This window comes from Magallana gigas, chromosome 8 (genome assembly GCF_963853765.1).
Source record: "Magallana gigas chromosome 8, xbMagGiga1.1, whole genome shotgun sequence".
Taxonomy (NCBI): domain Eukaryota; kingdom Metazoa; phylum Mollusca; class Bivalvia; order Ostreida; family Ostreidae; genus Magallana; species Magallana gigas.
In genome coordinates, this window is record NC_088860.1 from 41,872,816 (window position 1) to 41,896,212 (window position 23,397).

Here is a 23,397-nt window from a genome sequence, read left to right on the forward strand (position 1 = left end):
AAGAGAGCGCAGTCTGTCACATACAGAAGGAGGACGATTACCAACGCAGGTCGACAGGACGGCACATCCCTGATATTTTTAGGTCCAACCAAAATCCTCGACATATCAACGGGATCTTTGGTAATTAACAATTTTTATGAAAATTATATATGTACATTTATAAAGAATTATCATTATTGCACTTATAATGTTGTAGGAAATGAAAGGTTTTTTGCACCATACACTACAAGCATGAAATAATCAAAATGGGTTTAAATAAAGTATAGCAACATTGAGTAACGATGACAATATTTTCAGGTTCATCCAATGGACTGCCCTTAGATAAAACTGAGAGGAGACCCGTCCCTATCTTTGCACAATGTGTAGCTTGGTTGACAGGTTGTAGTGAGCTGCACATTGCTTCAAGGTAAATAAATGCTCTTGCTTAAAACTGAAATGATTTTCAGGAATCAAACCTTTCAAGGTTATATTAGAGGTTTAAATGATTAAACGTTTTAATGGAATTACTATAAAATTGTACTTTTGCGGTAAATATATAATTATATTTTCTCTATTCCCTCTAGATGAACTTTGGCCTTTGCTACATTTTGGCTGACCACTGGCAGTCGTCTTCCATTGTGTGGGATGACCCAATATCAGGTGATAAAGTGTCAAAGTTAGCCACTGATCTTGGCAATTAAGCAGTGAGTAATTTGTATAGCATTATAAAACTCTTCTATATATCAATTATGATTTACCTAAACATGTATTCGGCACGTATTATTTTTATGTGTTAGCTGTATCCTTTATAACATCAAAAATTGAACTTAAAAATATATATTAATATTTTTGTAAAATATAATCCGTAATAATTTTTGTCCATTTTCAAGGTTAGAGGGAAGGCAAACGATGAGACGAGGAAGCCACTTACTGGTTGTCTGGTCATGGCTAACTTCGACATGAGTGCTGCATACAAGTTAGAATGAGAAAAAGAGAAATAAAATCGAAAATTAACAATGACATAATTCATTGAAAGAGGACCTAATGGTTATAACGTTTTTTTCGCCTATATTTACTTCTTAAAGACGAAGATCTTTACTTAATAATAGCTTATTGCCAACATTGTCAGAGGTAGAACTGATTGTTAATTTGTTGACCACCCAGCCTCTTTAACTTAATATTTGCATATTTTCTTTAAATATTTCAGCAATTTTTGTGTGATCAAGATCAACAAAACGAAACACCAGAGGAAGACAGGCGATGCAAGAAGACATGAGGATGCTGCCAGAGAAGCCTCTTCCACCTTTCCAGTGGTCCTGTAAGGTCTAAACTCAGTAACTGCTACTGACGTCAACAAGGAGATGCAGAACCTGCAGTCAGTTCTAGGGATGGACATCAAGATCCTGGAAGGCATTGCCCTGCCAATGATCCTTGCGAGGATGGTATGATAATTTGCTTAATTCTTATTAAAATTAATTGTGTCCATAAATAATACATGTGTAACAGTTTTCTTTTTACACGTATTACTTAAATTGTTTAAGGTTTTGGATGTTGCTCAGCGGTATGATCTGATGGATGTTGTCCTATACTACATCAAAGATGTCCTGGTACCTTATTATCAGGAGAGCCTGACACCTGCTTGCAAAAAGGTCACCAGAGCTGAAAACCTGACCTTAGTTGGTTTAAGCTTTGGCAGTCATTCTCAGAGTGTGCAACTTGCAAGTTTGTGATTTCAAACAAGCCAAAAAATTTACAAAATGTTCAAGATTTATATGGAAATGATAAAACTGATTATAAATGTATACTATAATGCATATATATTCTTTTAAGTATGAACAAAAAGCAGGAATTTTTTCTTAATGTTTAGTTAAATGTTTTTGTTGAGTCCAATTCGTTTGTTGCAGTCAGGGCGGATCAGGTCAATGTGAAGGGAGACATGATGAAAGTCAAAGGTAAGACAAACCACATCGTGTGTCTGAATGGGAAGCCTAAGAAATGCCTCTTCCTATCGAAGAAAATCATCTTAAAGGAGCAGTGAGAGACTTTGGCGTCTGCCATATTAAAGAGACACGGTGACGCAAAAACTAGTGAATTGGATAAAATAGAATTTTTTGGTGGCTTTTGTAAATTTTGTTTAGTTCTTGAAAATATGAGGTTTCAGAAAATAACAAGTTTTATTAAGTAAAAATTCAATCGTTATGGATAAAAATATAATTACTCGTTGGCCCAACACGTAAATATTGTTCGCTCCTCCTTCAACAATTATACGCATGCGCAGAAACGACATAAACAAAAATGGAGTCTAGCCACGAGAAACGAAAAGTAGGTAGACCGAGGTTTTTGACGGATTCTGCAAAGAAAAGAAATGCCAGAGAAAGGAACAGGGCAGCCGTGTTTAGAACAAAGGTGTACCTTGGAGACCAGTACCAGAGATGGATGTTAAAGAAAGAAGAACTCGGCGAAACGCATGCTGGACTTGCCAAGATATTGCTCGACAGGTTTGCTGGATTATTGTTTTTACTTTATTACAAATCTTATGTTTGGTTTAATTAATTGATTTATTTAAATAGTTAATACTACATTGTAGTACAATTTTATACCCGAAAATTGGTTTTGTCGTGTATTAACGGTCTTCTTGTGAAATGTTCATCTCTGGGGGCCCCCACGGGGTATTTATTCAATAAACGTGGGAAACATGAACAAGGTCGTTAAAACACAACGAATGCGGCCAAACATTATGCGCTGGGTCATTTTAATAATTGATATATTATATACGTTAAAAAATAGACATTTTTTAATTCTGGAATAATTATGATATGTACATTTAATAGCAAAAGTTGCTGGTAATGACACAGTTTACAAGAATTCTATATACAAAAAAGTGTACACCACTGAAGCTTTCAACGCAATGTATTTGATGTATTTCATTTAATAGGTTTTCTACAGACAGTGAGACAGAGTCAAGTTCAGCCCAATGAGCCCCCTATCCTCAGCAAGCATCAACTCCTGTCACGAAATTCAGGAAACATCACCTTCGTCCCCCAAATGTATCAGAGATCTCCTCAGCCCTGAAACAATTGAAAAAAATAAACACTAAAAAGTAATACACACAGGAACATGTGCAATATATGATAAAAGTGTGTGTTTTTTATTTTCAAATTGATTGCTTATTTTGAAACTTTACGAAAATTCATATTTAGGGATAATAAGGCTTAATTGGCATCAAACCATGCAAATTAATGGGCAAAAATGGTAGGAAAGCTAATATGTAATGTTGTCTCAGTTTGTCAAAGGCAGAGGGCAACTAAGCATTTCATGGGCAAATCTAATTCTATAGTCTGTCCCAAGATATCTTGGATTCACATTTTGCTTAATTGCTTGATATTTAAAAATACCTCAGGGTTCAAACGATGTTCATTCAAAAGTATAAAAAATTTCCCAGATTTCTCAGTCGAAACGCCCCCGTTAGCATATCAGGTTTCAATACAATGCTAAAAAATGTGATGTCTGCAGAGATTTTGTATTGCAGCAAGCCCGGAGGATAATCTGAAAAATTGCGCGATGTATTCCGAGTGTATTCCGAATGGAATAAAGATGTAAACATTCCCCATTATAAATCTCCGTAAGGAATCTGTTTTCGTTACTGTGAATTTTTCTGAGTGACAGTTGATAATGTGTCAATGAAATTATCTTGGAAATTATCCCTTTTAACTATTACAAGTGCACTTCTTTCACAGGCATGTGTATTTTTTTTTAAATCGTCCAAATGTGTTGCATAAATATCTTGGGACAGACTATAGTAGTATTGCCTCCCAGGGCATTTTATATACATGTATAAGATACTTCTCATTATGATATGATTATTTATTGTAAATGATGTTATTCTTGTTTTTACTTTAGAACACTTTTATTTCATTTTTCTTTTATACATGTATTTTAAGTGAGAACACAGATACAGATGCAGGTCCAGCAGTCTTAAGAACATCCATTCAACCATCACCTCAACCAACAACCAGTAAACAAGAATCTCCTGGGTAAATCTGAATTAAATATTGTAATCGTTTTGTTTAACAGTTGTCCATCAATCAATTTATATGGAGACTAAATATATACCGGTAGCTAAGTACATGTAGTTAGAGTGTTGCAGGATTCAATAGGTTGGTTTACTTACCAATTTACATCTTTGATATATAAAAATGATCACAGAACTTCTATTAATATGTTGAAGATATGCATATAATTGTACCGGATCATACAGTTTGTCCATATGTACATAATATATAACTTTCAATCAATTATAATATTACAGTCCAAGTCACAAGAGAAGAAAGTTATATGCTGATGAAGCATCATCATTTGTTAATCCTTTCGAGTAAGTAAATTCGAACTTATTGCCTTTATTGTGATATCTTTGGTTGGTGAGCTTAATTTTAAATGCACCTTAAATTATACATATACCATGAAACTTGTATTAATACGTTATCATTGATATCAAGTATGTCTCTAGTAATTTGATTTCAAGATGTGATCAAAGAAATACTTCATTTATGAACTTTTTGTTTGCAGCGTTACAATAGATGTAACTGAAGACAGTATCAGTGATGACGTAAATTCAGATGAGGAATACGAACCGAGCTTTAATATAACTCTAAGGTAATAACATACTGCTTTATAGATTTGCTTTGCAGTTTAAACTAAACGTAGTGTATGAATATATTTTACAATACACTTTTCTTTATTGAGAAAAGGTATATAACTAATATGTAATTATTATTTTTCTTAGACCCAATAACATGTTTGGACTAACAGAAGTGAACATGGAGGAGGAAGAGTTTGGAGCGGAGGAGACAGAGGATGCGGGAGAAGCAGAGGATGAGCAGGAGACACAGGGTAACAAGGGGTCTGGCATCACCAAGATTAAAGACGAGGAGGACATCCATTTGCTGACCAGCGATAAGACCTGCCTTGTTTACCAGAAGTGTATTCTGAAACTAGCCAGCTGCAATGTAGGAAACAGTTGTAAGGTGAAAGGATGTACCTCTCCAGTCAGTCATCGGACAGAAAACATAGGATCAGCACTCTACATATTCTGGGTGAGCTTACTTGTTTTTTCAACAAAACCAACTTCTATACTTTGAACGCAATGGAAATAAATATATTATATCTGACATCCTTTTTATTTTAATGATATATAGGAATGTAGCAATAAACATGAGGTCCATAGGTGGTGCTCCCAACCAGTTTTAAATAGGAGACTTCATGGAGGAGATCTCTTAATTGCCTCGGCCATCCTTTCATCAGGAAATAACTTTGCTAAGTGTGCATTGTTTGCGAAGTTTCTAAAGTTGCATTTCCCAAGCAATTCAAAATTCACAGCAATACAACGAAATTACCTTGTACCTACCATTGATGCCTTCTACAAAGAACAACAACAGGAAATTTTTGAGAATTTGCAAGGTCAAAGTGTTATTGCTCTGGGTTTGTATATTTTTAATTTATAAAATAATATTCATAATTTTTACTTACATTAGCATGCTGTGGTATTGTCTATTTTCGTATGCGATTTTTGCATGTATGACATTGAATAACATTTAATTTATTTGTTCTATTAGGTGATGGAAGAAATGATAGCCCTGGACACAGTGCGCAGTATTGCACATACTCAATGATGGATAACGAGTCCAAAAAAATACTGTCACTCATCACCATGGACAAAAGACAAACGGAAAAAAAAATTCAAACATGGAGAAAGCATGTTTTGTAAGAGCAATGGAAGAGTTGGCAGAGAATGGTGTGGTTGTGTCAGAAGTAGTGACAGGCGCTCATTTACAAATTGGAGCAGTAATGAGTGAGTAACACTTTAATTTAATGCTTACGCTTTTGCTCTCATTTTTTCTTTGTGCACTGAATGAGAAACATGGCAATTTTTAACAGAAAACCGGTTCCCAGAAATCAAGCATTCCCATGATATCTGGCATGCTGCCAAAAACCTAGGGAAGAATATTGTAGCTGCTGGCCAAAACAAGGAATGCAAAGAACTTTTAGGATGGAGCAGAGACATTGTCAACCACTTTTGGTACTCGTGTTCCTATGCCACAGATGTAGACAGCTTCATGGTGAGTAGATATCTGTACTGCATATAGTATATATCTACTCTGTTGTTGTTCTGACTGGAATTGAAATATGCTTCTTACTTCATTCATCAATCCATATGTAATCAGATCTTACAGTAAATTAATATGTATGTTGATTGCTCCTTTTGATTTCAGGAGGTGTGATGTGAGGTTGTCCACCATGTCGTAAATGAACACGAATGGAGCATGTCTTACTCAAGCAGTTACTTTGGGAACAACAAATGTATGCATGGTCCAATGGAGGAGGAAGGCCACAAAGACTGGATCATAAAAGGCAGTCCTGCACACACAGCTTTGATCCAGATTGTGTTCAATAAAAGGTTTCTGCGGCAGATACATTATTATGTGAATTTCAGGTACAGTCGGTTCAAGCATATCTTTTACAACATACACCATAGCATAGCATAGCATTGAAATCTCATAGCATAGCATTGCAATCTTATAGCATAGCATTGGAATCTCATACCATAGCATACAATCTCATAGAATCGCATTCGTCATTTCATAGCATAGCAAAGCGTTCAGCATTCTTTTAACTCGGTTTTAAATTGTTTTATTTGAAAAAATAAATGTTAACATAATAGATTTGTGGTAAACTTTGGCTTCTTATTATTTTACTTCGAAATGTGTGGAACTCTTCTGTGTATGGAGGCGTTTTTGTTCAAGTCTCATAGCATACCATAGCATAGCATAGCATACCATATCATTAAGCCCTTCATTTCAATTTCTCAAAGCATAGCATACTAATCTCATAGCATAGCATACAAATTTCATAGCATATCATAAAAATCGCATACCATAGCATAGCATAAATTTGTAAAAGATATGCATGAAATGACTGTAGTCTTGCTGAATTTTCTTTTTTTTCTTTAAATGATGTGAATGTAGATTTTTAAATCCCATTTTGTAACATAGGGGGATGTATTAAGTATATTTTACCTGTGTATGTATACATGTACACTATTCGATCTATATTTTAGGAGCACTGCCGAGTTGGAGAACTTCAACAACCTCATTCTTATGTACAGCGGGAAAAGGTTTGCCTTTTCACCCCCCGTATATAATGCACGATGTCAGTTGGCAGCATTGGACTACAATGCCAATGTTGACAGGGAAGTTAAAAGAAATCCTGATGGATCAGTACAGTAAGAAATTATACTTTTAAAATATATTTATTATGATTTCTTTAAACATTCTGTAATTCATCACATTTAATGTTTTTTGTCAAATTTAAATACTAGTAAACTTTCTTGTTTCCATTAGTTATAAAACAATTGTTGGAATTGAAAGTTAATATATTCTCTTTCCTTTGTAATACATGTATATAGGCAGCATAGAACTTTCAACAAGAAGAGTGGCCGCTGGAGCGTCACACCTGTAAAGGTTGAGAAGAGTTATATCCATGTGGAGATTCTTCAGAAACGATTCGTTCAAGCACGGCTGACTGACCAGGAAGGGATGTGCCACCCTGCAGTCCTTGCTGCCACTGACCCACGACGCCTGAGCAGGACCATCGCACCAGTGGAGCCCAAACCAACAGCAGTGCTACAGGAGGAGAAAGTCTCTAGATTTATGAAGAAAGACTGAAGACTGAGCATGTAATCTGTCATTAACAAAAAGATGTTTGAGTTGTGATGATTCTAATGACTGAAATATAATTATGTGTAAATATGTGGTATACTTAAGAAATAAACAGCAATGTTAAAAAGTTAGACCAAACCACTTTGTGTTCCAGTGATTGACTTTGCAATTATGCACCCTACCTTGCTAAATTCTCATTGCATTGGAGTACTAGTTTAATTTTCATACTACATGTATATCTTGTTCAGTTTGATTTTGTGCTTCTTTTGAATGTTGCCAAAGAAGAATGAGAAGTCATAGTATTAAAGACTTTGAATGGTCTCTTTGATGATATAAGGTCAAAAAATTCCTTTAGAAAGAAACAAAAGGATGTTTATTATGTAACCAAAACTGTGTAGAAGATGAATGTCACTTTCTTACTTACTGTTAATTATATAAAGAAGGAAGATTTTTTTTTATTATATCTATCAATTTATACTAAAAACGACAATTCTTTGAGACCTAAGTGAACTACTTATAAAGAGCATGACACCAACTTTGTATTTGTACAAGGTACTTTTTTCTGACCACATAGATACATGTATGTATAGTGTTAATATGACAAACTGTAAATGTGCCTGACTGTTACATGTTTATGTATGGGTATGGACTATTTTGAAGGTAGAATCTTTCAGGAATTTCTCTCTGCTACAGGTAATTGTAATCTTGTATGCCCAAAATTGGAAATAAAACTATTGATATTTATATGCCATCTGAAAATTAACAGTTTCCATCCATAATTCAATTCCATAAATATCCATTCCATTCTTTGCTTAAGTTACTGATAGACTTTTAAGTAATACTCATACAATGTTGAAAATTATTCAAATTAATATGCTAGTCAAGACATGGTAAATAAGTTTTCAATAAATTCATTAAAATAATATAAAATCTGAATTGTCATTTATTTTGGTGAACATTACCGGGTTATGCAAAACAACAGAAAAATGAATTTATACATTTTTATTGCAATGGATCATTTTTAAACCCAACATAATGACCAAGTGGGTCGGGAAATTTTTCTCTGATGCGCCAGACACAACAACTTGGTATGACACGTCTGTCTCCTGCCCCGAGCCTACCATGGTGCCAAAGAACAAACTGACGGTAGGCTGTATGTCTGTTCGCTCGGTTCCTGTCCTCGTCTTCTGGCATGGCCAGGATATCCTGCCGGTAGAGTCTGGCTACAGCCAGGACAGCCTCATCGAGCATAAGAACTCTGAAATCCTGTTGATGACATAAAACATTATACTGGTACATGTGAATGATTTATGATTGTAACAACTTGTAAAAAGTTTCATTACTTTTTAATTTTGGTGACAAAATAATCCACTTACAGGTAGTCTAGAAATGCAACTCTCCGGATCTGTTTGACAACACAGTCGTTCCCTTTGAGTTGGCATTTCCTTACAAAAAGTGCAGACACACCAAGACGGTTGTGACTGCGAGGGCCCAGGACCTTCAGGTTGCTGTGGTTCCTTGTTGCTGGAGCCCAGAATAGCAAACAAGTACTCTGGATTCTCCTCGACAACTCTTATGAGAGTTTCCCTTATCTCAGTAGGGGAGAGTGCATCAACTCTTCTCTAAAAAAATATAAATGAAAGAATATAAATGCAAATTCATAAATTTAGTATGGTAATTTACATTATTACATATATTAGCCAATAATAAGGGTTTAGTGCATACTTACTTACTAATACATTTCTTCAAAATTTAAATATGCAAAAGGAATCATGCAGTATGCAATTTCATTATATTCAAACTTATGAATACCAGTATTGTCATTGTTTCTGTGTATTATTCTGTACTGTACATGCTCCTATAGCTAGTGGGCCTTTATTCAGTCTGTTGAAATTACATTTCCGACTTAATACAAAATGGAAATAAAAAACTATAATTTTATTTAGTATATACCTCAATGTCTCGCCTACGCTCTTCCAGTGCTGCAAGTGCATCGTCAGCGGGTTGTTTTCTTTTGCTGGCTCTGCTACCAGGCCTGGTATCCCGCGGCCATTGCGACTCGGCCCGGACCGTTCGAGGTCGCCCTCTCCCCCTTCCCGACACCTTTCGTGGTCTCCCACGCCCCCTTCTCTGAATTGTCTCCTCCTCGGTCGATTCGTCGTCTGTACTCTTAAAGGGAAATACAGTTTTGCATTAATTGACACATTAAGCAATTTCAGTCTAATTCTCCCGCCGAACTGTCGGTATATCGTGTCCCTTCATGGGGCCCCACACAATGAAATCTACCATTTATGATTATTTTGAGGTGATTATCCAGACAAAACCGTTATAATGTTTAAAAAATATTTACATTCAAACCATTTAAACAGATATATAAGCTATATGCGATTGTACTTGCAAGTCTTACCTCGTTGTATTCCGATTCCATCCTTTTCTGTCGCTTGTCAATTAATGTCACGTGACGCTAAACGTAAACTAAAAACCGTTCCGGATCATGCAATATTCGTTTTCCCGGTGCATTCAAATTGCACGTTTCGTCTGCATTCCGGTGCAGATGAATGCACAAAAACTTGGCTATGGTCATCTTTCTTCACAATCTTTGAATTTTATGAAAAATATTTACGAAAAAAATATGTAAGTTTGAGTCACCATGTCTCTTTAAAAGACAAGAACATAATACGCTAAATGTTTAAGATATAATCAGCATGTTCACCAGGATATGAGCCTTGTTAATACTTTGTTAACAGATAAAGTAGTATTTTTTCGTGAGTAGGGATGTCTCATTAATCAATTCAAATATAGAATAATTACCGAAGTATCACCGCAAATCCAACATGGGTGTAGACGCGTTGAGTGATAACACTATAATTGGGATCGCGAGTTGCAGTATATAAAACAAGCCTTATTATTGGCCGTTTAGTACCCGCCCACTTTTACCCGCACCGTGTTATTGATAAATTATTCACAAACTGCTAGCTGTGTCGTTTATGCTAAAACTAAAGCACTGAAATTAATGACCAAGAGTTCTCACAATAATCACTTCCTATATTTATGATGAAAACAATTGTCAATAACACACTGTTTAAACAGGTTTCCCACTGCATTTTTGTGCACAATGCTTCATCGATAAATTTAATCATTTTAAACGCATCAATTAAGGTTGAGGCAGTATTTATTTTCTTGTAGCTTATTCTAAAGAATTCCAAACAGATACTAACAATAAATGTTACATAAGCAATAAATTTTTAATGAACATCAAAACCGATCAATGACAATTCTACAAGTTTGCATGTGTTTTCAAACGTGTACAAAAAACTTGAAATTTACGTCACACACTTTTGGACTGAATTGTGATTAACCTTATTTTGTAACTCACGAGTTCAGCCTTTCAAAACATTAATTTTTTTTACATGTACCTAAATATTCATGACAAAATAGTCGATTAGCGTGTTCTCTCCCTTTTGTGATTGTATAATATACACAAAGTAATTAAGAAAATAAATCTGTGGTGTGCTATAAGACATATGCTATGATGCAGTCTTCACATATGCATAAAATGTTCATATACATGTATTTGCATTTCATGTTGCAAATCTTTTTTCTTTACATAATTGAACTAATTTAAATTAACTAAATTATCATATACAACAGGAGTCCCTACATGCATTGCCAAGCCGTCTCCATGCCTACCATTTCCTGTTAGCAAATCTCATCCATAGGTAGAGTATTAATCAAATTCTAAAGTATGACCAATTGGGAGTATTAATTTGTTTTTAATATCTTTATTAAGTTTTTGATTTTGACATAAAGTGTGCCAGAACTGCTTTGATTTGAACAACATTTTTACTTTCAGACTGAAACGTACTTCAAATGCAAGAGAAGGGAAAGTGAATACTTGCATTGGATTGGGCGCGATTTCTGCCGGAAATGGTATCATAGGAAATGTACCAGCATGACCAATAGAGAGCATGTTATGCTGAACGCACTCTGTCAGGCATTGTGTTGTGTGCAAACCTGACAGGTAAGTATGAAGTGTAGAAAGTGAAAATCGAAAATGATGTTAAATATTAAATCTAAATCTTTTTGTTGTTTATATGCATGCTGAACTTTTTCAATTTCTTTTCCATTTCATACATAAATTTAAAGCAAGCTAGATTATATTCAATGAATCTTTGATCTTATTTGTTAGATTTGTGTAATTATATCCTTCACATTTCAGTTTTTTTCAGGATTAAAAAATAAACAACCGATTTTAACCATTCTTTTTATTTGTTTTTCATGTTTGTCCAATATATATATATATATTATATATATTCCCAAGGAGCTCTATGTAGACACAATGAATGGTTTGATCTCATGACATTGTCGAGACTGTTCAATTCCTGATGTAGACCATTCTAGCAAGGAGGATTCTTCCAAATCAGAACTGGGGCAACCAGCACTGGAGAGTACCAAAGAACCACGTGGAAATGGATATATTGCATGCAGTATCTATTCACATTCAAATGTAATAAAATATAAATTCTAAATGTTCGTTATTTATTTATGATATATAGTCATAAATTAATTCATAAACCAAAATATTTTATCGATGCCGATCTTCCAATTTAATCATACAATTAATGAAAAATATACATCCTTAAATATACATCATTATATAGCCTGATTTATATATGAATTTATGGATATTAATGGAGAACCTGTACCTGAACATGAGCCAGAGCCAGAACCAGCCAGAGATGTATTTGAACAGGACACCATCATTGATGAAGAGGTATATAAAGATATTTAAAAATATATTGCCTTATAATTTATTATATACAGTTTTATTAAATATGATTTCAAAACTTGCTGCACAAAAATGACAAAGATGCACATGTACTGTATCATTACCATTACTTCATAATTAGTTCAACTGTATTACAGGCAAATCCTGTCCAGGAACTTGGTGCATCATTTGATCTTACCAGAGAAAATGCTGCCCCACTTGGTCCTGCCCTGCATGCATCATTTGATTTGACAAGAAGGGGTACCAATGATGCAGGGATCCCTGTTGAAAGGTAATGTATTTTAAATAATTTTTTTTACCATAGATTGAGTCATCCTTATGTTTATCACTTGCTACAAATTTTCCTTTACTTTATTTTTAGAGGGAGAACTAGCCCTCCACCATGTGGGTCTGCAGTGTTCGTTCTAAAAAGATGCGTTATCCAGCCACCGTTCTGCAGACCAGAGGAGATTTTCAGATGGGACAGACCAAACATATTTATCCTGCTGATCCTAGGCTCCCTTTGCGTGTCTAATTGTGTCGTAATATTTCATGTATATAAGTGTACATGTACCCTTTGTACTCAATATACTCTTTCCTTCAGCTTATTTGTTTGCTTTTTCTACTTAGAAATATATATAGACTTCTAAAACCTTGTATCACTTTCTCATAGTGCTGTAACCTTTCATGTATCCAAGTGTATCCTTTGTACCCACTGTCCCCTTTACTTCAGCTTATTTTTTAAAACTTGGAAAAAAATAAAGATTTCTAACTCCTGTATCACTTTCTGTTGTAGCCTTCCCTGTATATCAGTGTTCTCTCTATAACTCTTGTTCGATGGTAAAATAAAAAACACAAGTTTAGGTATCGAAAATTTAAAACAAACATCGTAGAGCAAACCAACTTCAAAATCACGGTTATGCAATTCTACGGCGAAATTTTGGAAACAAGCATAAACAATACAACAAATAAATTACTAATCGTCTACCAGAAAATCTATGAAGCCAAAAACAATAGTTTGAATTTTTGGAATACCGAGCCTCATTTCTTATCGTGCTAATAAAGCGTCTTAAGGACACACGAGACGTTCCTCAATTTTATATAATGTTCCTTGATATTTTATTCCTTATTTATTAACATTTCCTGTTCATTCCCAAAAATTCAGGGTACATTACCAGGTTCTTTTCAGAGCTAAAATATTTCGAATTTTTCTTAAAATATCATGCAAAATGCATTTGAATGCTCATACATTTGAATGCTTACTAATAAACCCATACTATTCATTTGTAATTGAACACTATATCTAAGTAAAAAATCATTTAACATAAAAATATAATTATAAAATTACTAAGTGGAAATCTTCACACTGCGGATATGGGTAAAAAGAGAAAAAATGGAAGATAGGTCGCATTTGACCTTAAATATCAACCCCAAATGATAGCGCAACTATATCCCTGGCAGGTCTTTGTAATCATCATTTAAAAATGTCATTGGACAGAAATGGATATTCTGAAACTGAAACATGCTTTAATAGAGAAAGTAAATGGCAAACCGAAGGTCACGTGATTTTACCATTTGTTTTAGATGTATTTAAACACTTCTGGATTTGCAAAGGTAAACAACAATGATATGTGTATTATTTCCAACCATTTTTAGCATCAAAATGTTTTCTCTTAAAATTAACCAAGACAAAAGTGATTCCTTACGATGAATATATTTATGATTCCATTGAATTGAAAAAAAAATGTTATGATCCGTTTTTATTTTTCTAAACATTTATGTATTCATGTGAAGGTCTTTTGGGGCATTTTAATCTTTCTGTCTTCAAAATTTGCCATTAAAATTGTTCTTCACTCGATTTAAATTATATATAAATTAAAAGTTTTCTATTAAAAAATTAGCTATATCTGATGGTTTATTTGAGAAAGAATTCATTAGGTAAGATATATATTTTTATAATGTAAGAGTTGTATACTATTGCATGTGTAAGTTCATATGCGATATGAAATATGTGGAAATCGTGTAAAGTTTGATATTTGTATTACGGGGCGCTCAATCTCCGTACAGGACTAATACTGAGCCAACCCCGAGCTAATTCTCTTGTTGTTGGACCCAGTCTCATGAAACCTCCAACAAGCCAACAAGCGTTTTAGTTTTCAGACTTTTATATAAACTCTACATGAAATATACTTTTAAAAGAGTTTGGTATGCATCAGCACCAAAGGTCTGATTCCAATTGACAATAATCTTCAATTCAGAATTTTATATAATAAACAGTGGAATAACACAATGCAGGATTAACATAATATATTATACAGTAGTAAGAAAAATCAATAAAAGAACAGCTATTGAGTAACTCGTGACTTTTTAGCAACATGTACATAAAAAGATTAATAAGATGAAAGAAGTGTCAATAAACAGAAATCAATTAAAAGATTAATTTACACAGTAATTAAAAGTAGTCCGTAAGATTGAATTTTCTAATCATTAGCTTATGCATATTAATCTCTCTATAACAGAAGTCCACGATCTTTACCGGGCTTGAAAATTGACGAGGTCTTCCAATTTTAAAGAAGAAACAGAGAGCCGTTTATCACATAATCCAGATGCAGATTTACTATTCGCCCACTGCCCTTACAACTGTTTTATTACAGTGGACGAGGCTACCAAGCCGTAACTACGTCTTTTTGAAGAACGTTTTCATGAATAAATAAACAAGGATGCAAAGTAAAAGTTTCTACTTTCAAGTCAATTGCAAGACTTCTGGGGTATTCTGATACTACTGTAAATTCTTCCTATGCTTTGACAAACAACCAAAAAATGATGTTTTCTAAAAGCATGTGTTGTTGTAATGTGTGAAAGAAAGTCCAGGGAAAATAAACAAAGGTTCCACTGGAACCTCGACCGATCGAGGACACAATCGCAAAGAGACAAAATATTGCAATAAATTGAGCTAATATGTCCTAAACATCTGAAAAAGTTACAATCTTAACAAGATTACTAACATGCCGTAGTGTAATATAAAAAAAAAACTTTTTAAAATGAAATACACAACAAACATATCTATATTCCTTGTTTTGTCTAAAAAACAACAGAAGACTTGGATGTACTCCTTCCTCAAATAACGGGCACCCTAAGATACTGCACCAAAAAAAGAGGCAGCACTGGTTTTACACATAAACATACGATGGTCTTGATACGGGTTCGTTTATGATTCAGTGCGAAGAATGCCGCGACTGGTTTCACGCCGCTTGTGTCAACGTTACAGAAGAGTAAGCGGAAAAAACATTTATCTTTCCTGGTGACAATTAGTGATTTTTGTTTTTATTTTATTTCTTGATTCATATTATTTTTTAATGTGCATTCTGTTAAAAGTAGAGAGGTTAAGCATTTGAACGTGTACGTCTGTTCGCAGCAGTGAATTATGTCAACCGAACACATCAGATTTCTCCGGAAAATCCAGATACAGTAGAGTGCATTAGGAGACCATCCAAAAGGTTTTACCCTCGGTCCAGTCAACTCAACGGCTGTAATAATCCATTAGAGCTGGCTAGTGGTGTGCGGCTTTGCAACCTGTGCAGCGTGAAGAGTGTTAAGGTAACAATCATTCCGTTTCTTATTAAGAGAGTACACGGATAGAGGTGTCGGTTGTTTGTGTAGGTGCAAGTTATAGCTCTAATGTGAATTCTTTAACAGAACCAGTCAGTGATCATATGCCATATCACAAAGATGTCGAAAAATAAATATAACACGAAGTCGTCGATGGTGATTTTCATCTTGAATTGTTATCGTATATAGAGAAAGTGGTCTGGGAAGATTGTGGATGATGTATTTCTTCATACCGAATCAGGGACTGGCCGTCCTCAGCTAAATGTAAAAGTCACGGTGGAATATTAGTGAACTTGCTTTTATCAAGAGGAAGTTTTGAAGTCTTACGGGAGTTGCTGTGCATCGTAAACATTTTCAAAATTTGACTTCTAGGACTACATTCCATATAAAGAATCTGCTCTGATACCATACGTTGTGGCACTTGGAGAACTTGACCCTTACCGTACCGTTCCTGTCAAGCTATGGAGACGCCAAAAGGAAATTTTCCAGCAAGTGCTTGTACCCTTTTACGTGAGGACAAGATTTTAGGGATTCACCTGCGTGGGATATCATTACAAAGGATTTAAATGGACGTTCACGCTCGATGTATACACATACTTCAGAGGACGTGTAATCCAGACAAGCCTATTCATTTTAACTGTTTTATAGGAGATCCGGAACTTTTTAAATGGATGAGTGGATGGACAATTTTTCTAAGGTGAATTTATCTCTGAATTATCAGTTTCTGTGGTGAGCTTTAGTGTGGATCAAATTTGTGGCCTTAGATCTGTTTCTATGAACTGTGTTTTCTTAAGACCGACTCCCCACAAATAAAACTTTGATAAGGATACACAAACAATAGGAACTGATTTTCATTTAAAGGTATATCTTTATTAGGACCCCGTTGTGATGCCTATAGTGGTCAGTCTGTCCATCCGTTCGTCCGAGATCTCTTGTCCGTAGCATATCTTCTCTCCCAAAGGCCCAATCTTGCTCATACTTCACCCAGAGAGTTAAGGGTGTGCAGTGACCTTGAACTATGTTCTAGGTAAAGCTGAAGTTCATAGCAGAAATATATGAAAAATCCTTGTCCGGAGCATCTTTTTATCCCCCCCAATCTAATCTGGCTCAAACTTCACTCACATATTGCCTAAGACAAAGGATGTGCAGTGACCTTGAATGAAGTTTGTTGATCAAGGGTCAATATCATATTTGATCAAGCAAATGCTTTTTTTCAAAGCATATATATTCTCCTCTTAAACCTATTTTGCTCATACTTAAAAACCACGTTTAAAGGTCAAATGTGACGGTTTTAACAAGATAATATCAAACATTCATGTCAGGAGCATATCTTTTCTCCCTTTGTTCCAATCTGGTCATTTCTTCACTCACAGGGTGCCTACGATCACAGGGTGTTCAGTGACCTTGAATGATGTTTGTAGGACAAGTGTCAAGGTCGTCTTGGATCATGCAAAATTCACATTCACAAAGCTTTGGGTTAATGGTGTGCAGTGTAATTTGAACCTAGTGAATGCGACAGTCAAAGCGAATCTCTTCATAATCAATTTTCAGACTGTAGACTATTTTCCATTTGCTTTATCTTGCTCAGGTTGAATATATCTGCCTCCATGTAAAGGGTAATAAGATTGAATTAAATATTTTAATGTCAGCTGAAAAATTCAAAGTTATAGGACAAGGTCATAAAATAATAAATCTCTGAAATGGTTTTCATCCCACTGTCCATTATTTAAGCAGGGCCCTTTGAAGTGGTCACCATCTCAATGTTGTCTAGTTCTTATGTTTAATCCTTCTCCAGCATTAAAAGCATTTTGTTAATATAAATCCCTGACCCTGGTTTGTCCTCTACCAATACCTAAGCCATTACCTGGAGCTCCAGTGTTGACTGTCCAGACAGTCAATGTTTTATAACCCGTCCTTGTACATGCATATGTCCTGTGTACCTACATGTATATTCCTTGATCACTCAAGGTAAGGGCTACATGTACTGCCTTATGGTGTATGTGTACAATGGTTATATAATATCGGCTAGACAACAACAATGAAGATGGCGATTATTGTTGAAATGTTTTTTTTTTACAAAAAGCACTAACATCATTTCTTAAGTAACCAAAGATTTTGACCAACATATAAACTGATTAGAACTCAGCCCTATCACTTTCTATAGCGCTTTGTATTATAACCGATTTGTGAATAAAAATATGCGATGTTGACACCTTTCTACGTACGATTTAATTTTCCGACAAACAGATAAATTTGTTAACTTGTTCCCAAAGAAGTCAGTTGTACACATTACTGTAACATTCAACTTATTTTATTTTTTTCTTACATTTTGTTTTGAATGTCTATGGTCTTAGGAAATAGATAGAATACATATAGTTTGATATTAATTGCACTTCTAGCTCCGGTTCAAATGTTCTATTGAATTGGGTGAAGCTGAATATGACTCATAAATAGGCATCACCTTACTTTAGACACATCATATTATTTCAAAAGTGGTATGAATCTCTCTCTAAAATTTTAACATTCTGCAGTACACTTTTGTAAAGAAAACAAAGTTCTAGAAGACAAGGACCATACATTTTCACTCTATCAAGATAAGAAGTACTTGTAACATGGGAGGATTTAATTTGGTTGGTTGCTTTAGGCACCGATAGATTAATTCTGGATCCATCTGGTAGACAAACAATAATTGGGATGCCCGAGTTTCCAAGAGATGTAAATTGGTTTTCAAAGTTCTCCTGCACCTTTAAAAGTTCCATACTGTTAACAAAGTCATTGATGATTTTCGAAAGCAATTCCTTTTTCTCCAGGTCTGTCATATTTTCAATTTTTTTCAGGGAAATTTTGAGTAGGTTCTGAGTCCGATCGATGTGGCCATACCGAAATATTCATTGCTGCAACAGTGATATATGTATCAATAAGAGAAATGACAAGTTCTTTACAGTGGTCATAGTGATTTTTAACGACATCACCATTAGCATCACTTCTTGACAGCCTTTTTTTCAGCATAAAAGGTGCAAGGTTCAAGAATGTCTTTTCAGTACAATATTTTATAAAACTGTCAATTGAAGATGTAATTGGGGTAAGATGACTAAGGTTTCCACTATCATCATTTGCACAGTCATGAACGAAGCCTATTTGCTCCAGAGAAACGCTCATGGTTCAGCTGGCCACCTCTAATTTGCACTCTGGTGCTTGTTAATAGGAGTTTACCAGCAGAATTGAAATTATCTGCGGTAAGTTTTAATATGCATCCAGTCTATCGGCAACATCAGCAAACTTTTGTTCATTTTTGGCCAACAAAGGCAGTGGAATGATTTTGTGTACTGAGCATATGTCGTGAGATACTGGCTGCAGTTCTTCAGTCATTCGTTTGGCCATTACCTTGAAATCCTGGAATGCCTTTAAGAATTTGTTAATCACACGGAGGGTTAGCACACTGTACTCATGCTGGATCACATCCCAGTCCTGTTGCTGCGGTAAAAAAATCAGCAGACGGCTGCATGAGGGGCACTTGAAGAGCAAAGTTAGGCAGTGTATGGAAGTCTCCGCTCTGGATGATAGCTGCAGAAGCAAACCAGTGTTCCATGTGCTTCGACTGACCCTGGCGCTGATGATTTACAGTGAGTTGGAAATTGACAAGCAGGCGGAACCTCTTTCCTTCATTTACAGCATCAATAAGCTCCTGGTTGAAATGTCCCAAATGCTCATTTAGCAAAACACTTATAAGCTGAAGTCTGTTATAAACCTGAAATTGTAATTAATTTTATTTCTTTACAAATTGCGATTTTAGTACAGATTTAAAGAATCTCTCTTTTCGCGCGCGAGCCTGCATCTTTTAGATGTTGCCGCCCCCCAAAAAACAGGATCAGTACAAATATGGCGTTATTTCGACCAGCATGGCTGCTCATCTTTGTTCTGCATGGCCCATCTTTACAATGTCTTCCTTCAACAATTTGTTGCGAGGAAGACTTCGCCTCATGTCTGGGGGAATGCGAGTGCATTTTCTTTACGGTGGGGATGACCGGAGGTGTCGATACTCTCCACATCCGATTTGGCGAAGGGGTGCGCCGGATTGAATTTCGTTTCAAGAAAATAACTCTGACAGATATCGGCGATGTCCACCCCGCTAGAGGTAAGTGTGTCCACCCCCAACCCCCATTTATACATACTACTTTTTTTTTCTTTAACAATGCATAATTAATATTATTCTGATTTTTTTAAGTCGATTTGTCCGATAAATTCATCATTTAACATCCATCAATGCATATTAGTTATAGCCGTGTGCCCCCCCTCCCCCCAATAACATATTAATTATAGTCTAGTCGTAAGTTTTTCTTTTTTTCCCCCTCTGTAGACCAGGGAGATGAGACTACACCCCTGTCCTCCAGTCCCCGTCGCACTACGCATGGTAAGTATATATATATATATTTCTAAGAGAGAGAGGGAGAGAGAGAGAGATTTAATACCCTCTCCCAATTACATTAATTTGGTCTAGTTTTCTTTTTCTCCCCCCTTTAGACCACGTTGATGAGATAACACCCCCGTCCTCCGTCGCACCACGCATGGTAAATATATTTTTTTTTCTAAAAGAGAAGAATTTATCATAAAACACCCCCCATTTCATATTATTAATTATAGTCGTGTGTTTTCTTATTTCCCCTGTAGACCACGCTGATGAGCTCCAATGATGAACACCCAATGATGAACACCCACGTCCTCCAACCCCCGTCGCACTACGCATGGTAAATATATTTTTTTCTAAAAGAGAAGAATTTTTTTTATATAAAACACACCCCCCCCCCCCATTTCATATTAATTACAAGAATTGTGTTTTCTTATAGATCACGCTGAGGCTTCCCGGGTGTCCTGGACATCATCATCAACCTCCGGTAATGCTCTATATATATATATATATATATATATATATATATATATATATATATATATATGGGAGGGGGGGGGGTGGCGATGTATTGAATTACCTTCTCTTTCTCCTATCTTCCTTCATGCTCTAATCTCGGGTTTTTTTTTTGTAGTAGTATAGACGGTACCTCAGTTCATGAGACAAGCACAGGTAAATAAATATTATACATTGCTTTTTTGGGAGGGAAAAAAGGGGGGGGGGGGTTGTAATTGTTTTTGTTGTAATTTAATTTTTAAAATGACGTGTTTTTTTTTTCAGGAGAGATTACGTTGACTCTTACGGCAGTTTTAATTATTTCTAGTAAGTAATTTAACACACATCTATTTATTATGTCTTATTTTTTATAATTACATTTTTTAAAAATAAATCTAAGTTTTTTATCCTTATTATGCATTCCTATTGCTGTAGTGCTTGTCCTGCTTTTTAAATATTATAAACGCACGCATCGTCCTACACGCTCTGCATCAATACAATTAGAGACTATATATAAATCAACTACAGTTTAACTTCATTCATTCATTCGTATATACGACTTTTTTTTGTAGGTGTTTTGTCATTCGTCGTTCTGTTTGGTATGTGTCTCTGTTTGTGTTTTTGTCGTCGTTGTCGCGGTTCCCCTCCTCCCGAAATGAACTACCATCACCTGCCCTTGTCTGGAGAAGGGGACGGCGACTCTGTCGTGTCTGATGTGGAGTTCCATCGTCCTAAGAATGATTAAATGTCTTATTTTTTTTGTACATTGTTTTTCCTTTATAGTTGTCCTTTTTTGTCCGTGTTTTGTTTATGATGTACCGCGTCTGAGGAGCAGGAGGCTGAGGAGGTAGGGAGGCGTCCCTACCGAAACCCAAGGTTGCCCACCTGTGCAAGCACACGGGTGCTCCGACGCCATTTTTATATATATATATATATATATATATATATATATATATATATATATATATATATATATATATATATATATATTTCTCTCATCTGTGTTGTAACTATTTTATGTATCATTTATTTACTTTAATGTTGAATGTGAAAATAGTTTACATTTTATATGTATAGTGAATAAATGTTGTTTCTTTATTTTGAATTGATCTTCATATTGTTTTTTTTTTTTTTTTAAGTAGATTTTTTTTTATGGTCACCCTCCGTGAATAATAAAAGCGAAAGTTTATTTCATACTTTAAGAAAACGAAGTCAACTTTATGGGTAGCAGTATAATTATAATTTCATTCATAAATTCACTTACTCATGTACTAAACTCTATGTACCATTATCTCGGCATGTACTATATGCTAAGTATTTACATGTTTTCTTTTATAAAGAGAGAGAAACATGTACACACAGGATCGATTCGTATTATTTCCTTTTTGTAGGTCTAGATGCTGATTATTTTTATTGATCCTTTTCTTTTGCCTCCAACATGGCCTCGTATTCATGATCTTTCATGAACACATACTGCTCGTTTATTAATCGCAGCCTTCCTTGGGGGTTTGGATCTACCTCAATTTCCGCATCCCAGTCTTCGGTTGAGGGTATGTGGATATCTTTGAGAGGAGGCGTAGTGATCGAAATAATGGCCATGTTGGAGATCTTGATATAGAGTTTTTGGAAGGGGGGGGGGGGGGCTGGAGTGTGTTGTTCGATTTTTTTTTAAATGCTAAATGTTTATTTGTTCTCTGTCTTACAGCGTCGGCGAAGAAACAATTTATATCGACTTCGGGTCTAATAAAACACCTTCTATAGGGTATATTTCTTTTTTCCTGTCATACTTATTTTACAACAAAACTTTTCTTCTTTTGTTTTTAATCTACTTTTCCTTCTAATTATTACTTTCTATTTAAGATCACCATCGTCTGAGTCTTTTTCATCATCATCCTCAAGTCACCTGTCGACTTCATTTTCGACAATAACAAGGTATAGCTTTTCTTAAGTTTTGAATGAAGTATAAACTACAATCTTTCGGGTTTTTTTTAATACATGATGATACGAACAAACTTTCTGTGTTTCGGCATAAAGTCGTCTTATTTTTTTTCCAGATCTCCTTCCACTGTCTCATCCCGATCTACTTCGCCGGAAATAACATCTCCCCCTAAGAGGTATTTTAATTTTATAAATTTTCCCGCTTTTATTTAAACAATCGGTTTTTTTTTTTACCATAAATTTTGATTTTATGACCTTTTTTTTAGTCCAATTTTTCGCAAACGGATGATGATGATATTAGTACTGTAGATCTCGGACCTACCAACATCACTATTTATCATATGAAAAACGAGAAAAAGCGACTGACCACAGAGCTTGCATCAAAACAAGGTGCCAACGAAACCTTAGGAAAACAAATAGGGGACCTAAACAAACAAATTTTCTTCTCTTTTATACAGTGAGGGATAATTTATGTAACTAATTACTGA

The 23,397-nt window shown here is 35.1% G+C and overlaps 3 protein-coding genes and 2 long non-coding RNA genes across 5 annotated transcripts; 4 read left to right on the top strand and 1 right to left on the bottom strand.

Moving 5' to 3' along the window:
• Positions 1 to 3,920: 3,920 nt before the first annotated feature.
• On the top strand, positions 3,921 to 5,595 carry LOC136271008 (uncharacterized). The gene is made up of 6 exons (XM_066070072.1): positions 3,921 to 4,013; positions 4,289 to 4,351; positions 4,546 to 4,632; positions 4,763 to 5,072; positions 5,175 to 5,461; positions 5,592 to 5,595. Exons 4-6 carry the CDS (start codon positions 4,773 to 4,775, stop codon positions 5,593 to 5,595), a joined length of 591 nt encoding a protein of 196 aa, XP_065926144.1. The 5' UTR covers positions 3,921 to 4,013; positions 4,289 to 4,351; positions 4,546 to 4,632; positions 4,763 to 4,772.
• A 664-nt stretch (positions 5,596 to 6,259) lies between these two features.
• On the top strand, positions 6,260 to 8,077 carry LOC117685087 (uncharacterized). The gene is made up of 3 exons (XM_066069764.1): positions 6,260 to 6,469; positions 7,094 to 7,258; positions 7,442 to 8,077. Exons 1-3 carry the CDS (start codon positions 6,300 to 6,302, stop codon positions 7,698 to 7,700), a joined length of 594 nt encoding a protein of 197 aa, XP_065925836.1. The 5' UTR covers positions 6,260 to 6,299; the 3' UTR covers positions 7,701 to 8,077.
• Positions 8,078 to 8,681: 604 nt separating this feature from the next.
• Positions 8,682 to 10,350, bottom strand: LOC109620476 (P2X purinoceptor 7). Its single transcript, XM_066069765.1, has 4 exons — positions 10,102 to 10,350; positions 9,648 to 9,863; positions 9,071 to 9,316; positions 8,682 to 8,960 (listed from the first exon to the last, which is right to left on the bottom strand). Exons 1-4 carry the CDS (start codon positions 10,120 to 10,122, stop codon positions 8,697 to 8,699), a joined length of 747 nt encoding a protein of 248 aa, XP_065925837.1. The 5' UTR covers positions 10,123 to 10,350; the 3' UTR covers positions 8,682 to 8,696.
• Positions 10,351 to 20,732: 10,382 nt separating this feature from the next.
• Positions 20,733 to 21,617, top strand: LOC117686306 (uncharacterized). The gene is made up of 4 exons (XR_010708754.1): positions 20,733 to 20,816; positions 20,916 to 20,963; positions 21,111 to 21,148; positions 21,257 to 21,617. It is a non-coding gene; the product is annotated as an uncharacterized lncRNA (long non-coding RNA).
• Positions 21,618 to 22,612: 995 nt separating this feature from the next.
• Positions 22,613 to 23,085, top strand: LOC105325449 (uncharacterized). Its single transcript, XR_010708755.1, has 3 exons — positions 22,613 to 22,733; positions 22,832 to 22,903; positions 23,026 to 23,085. It is a non-coding gene; the product is annotated as an uncharacterized lncRNA (long non-coding RNA).
• The last annotated feature ends 312 nt before the right edge of the window (positions 23,086 to 23,397 follow it).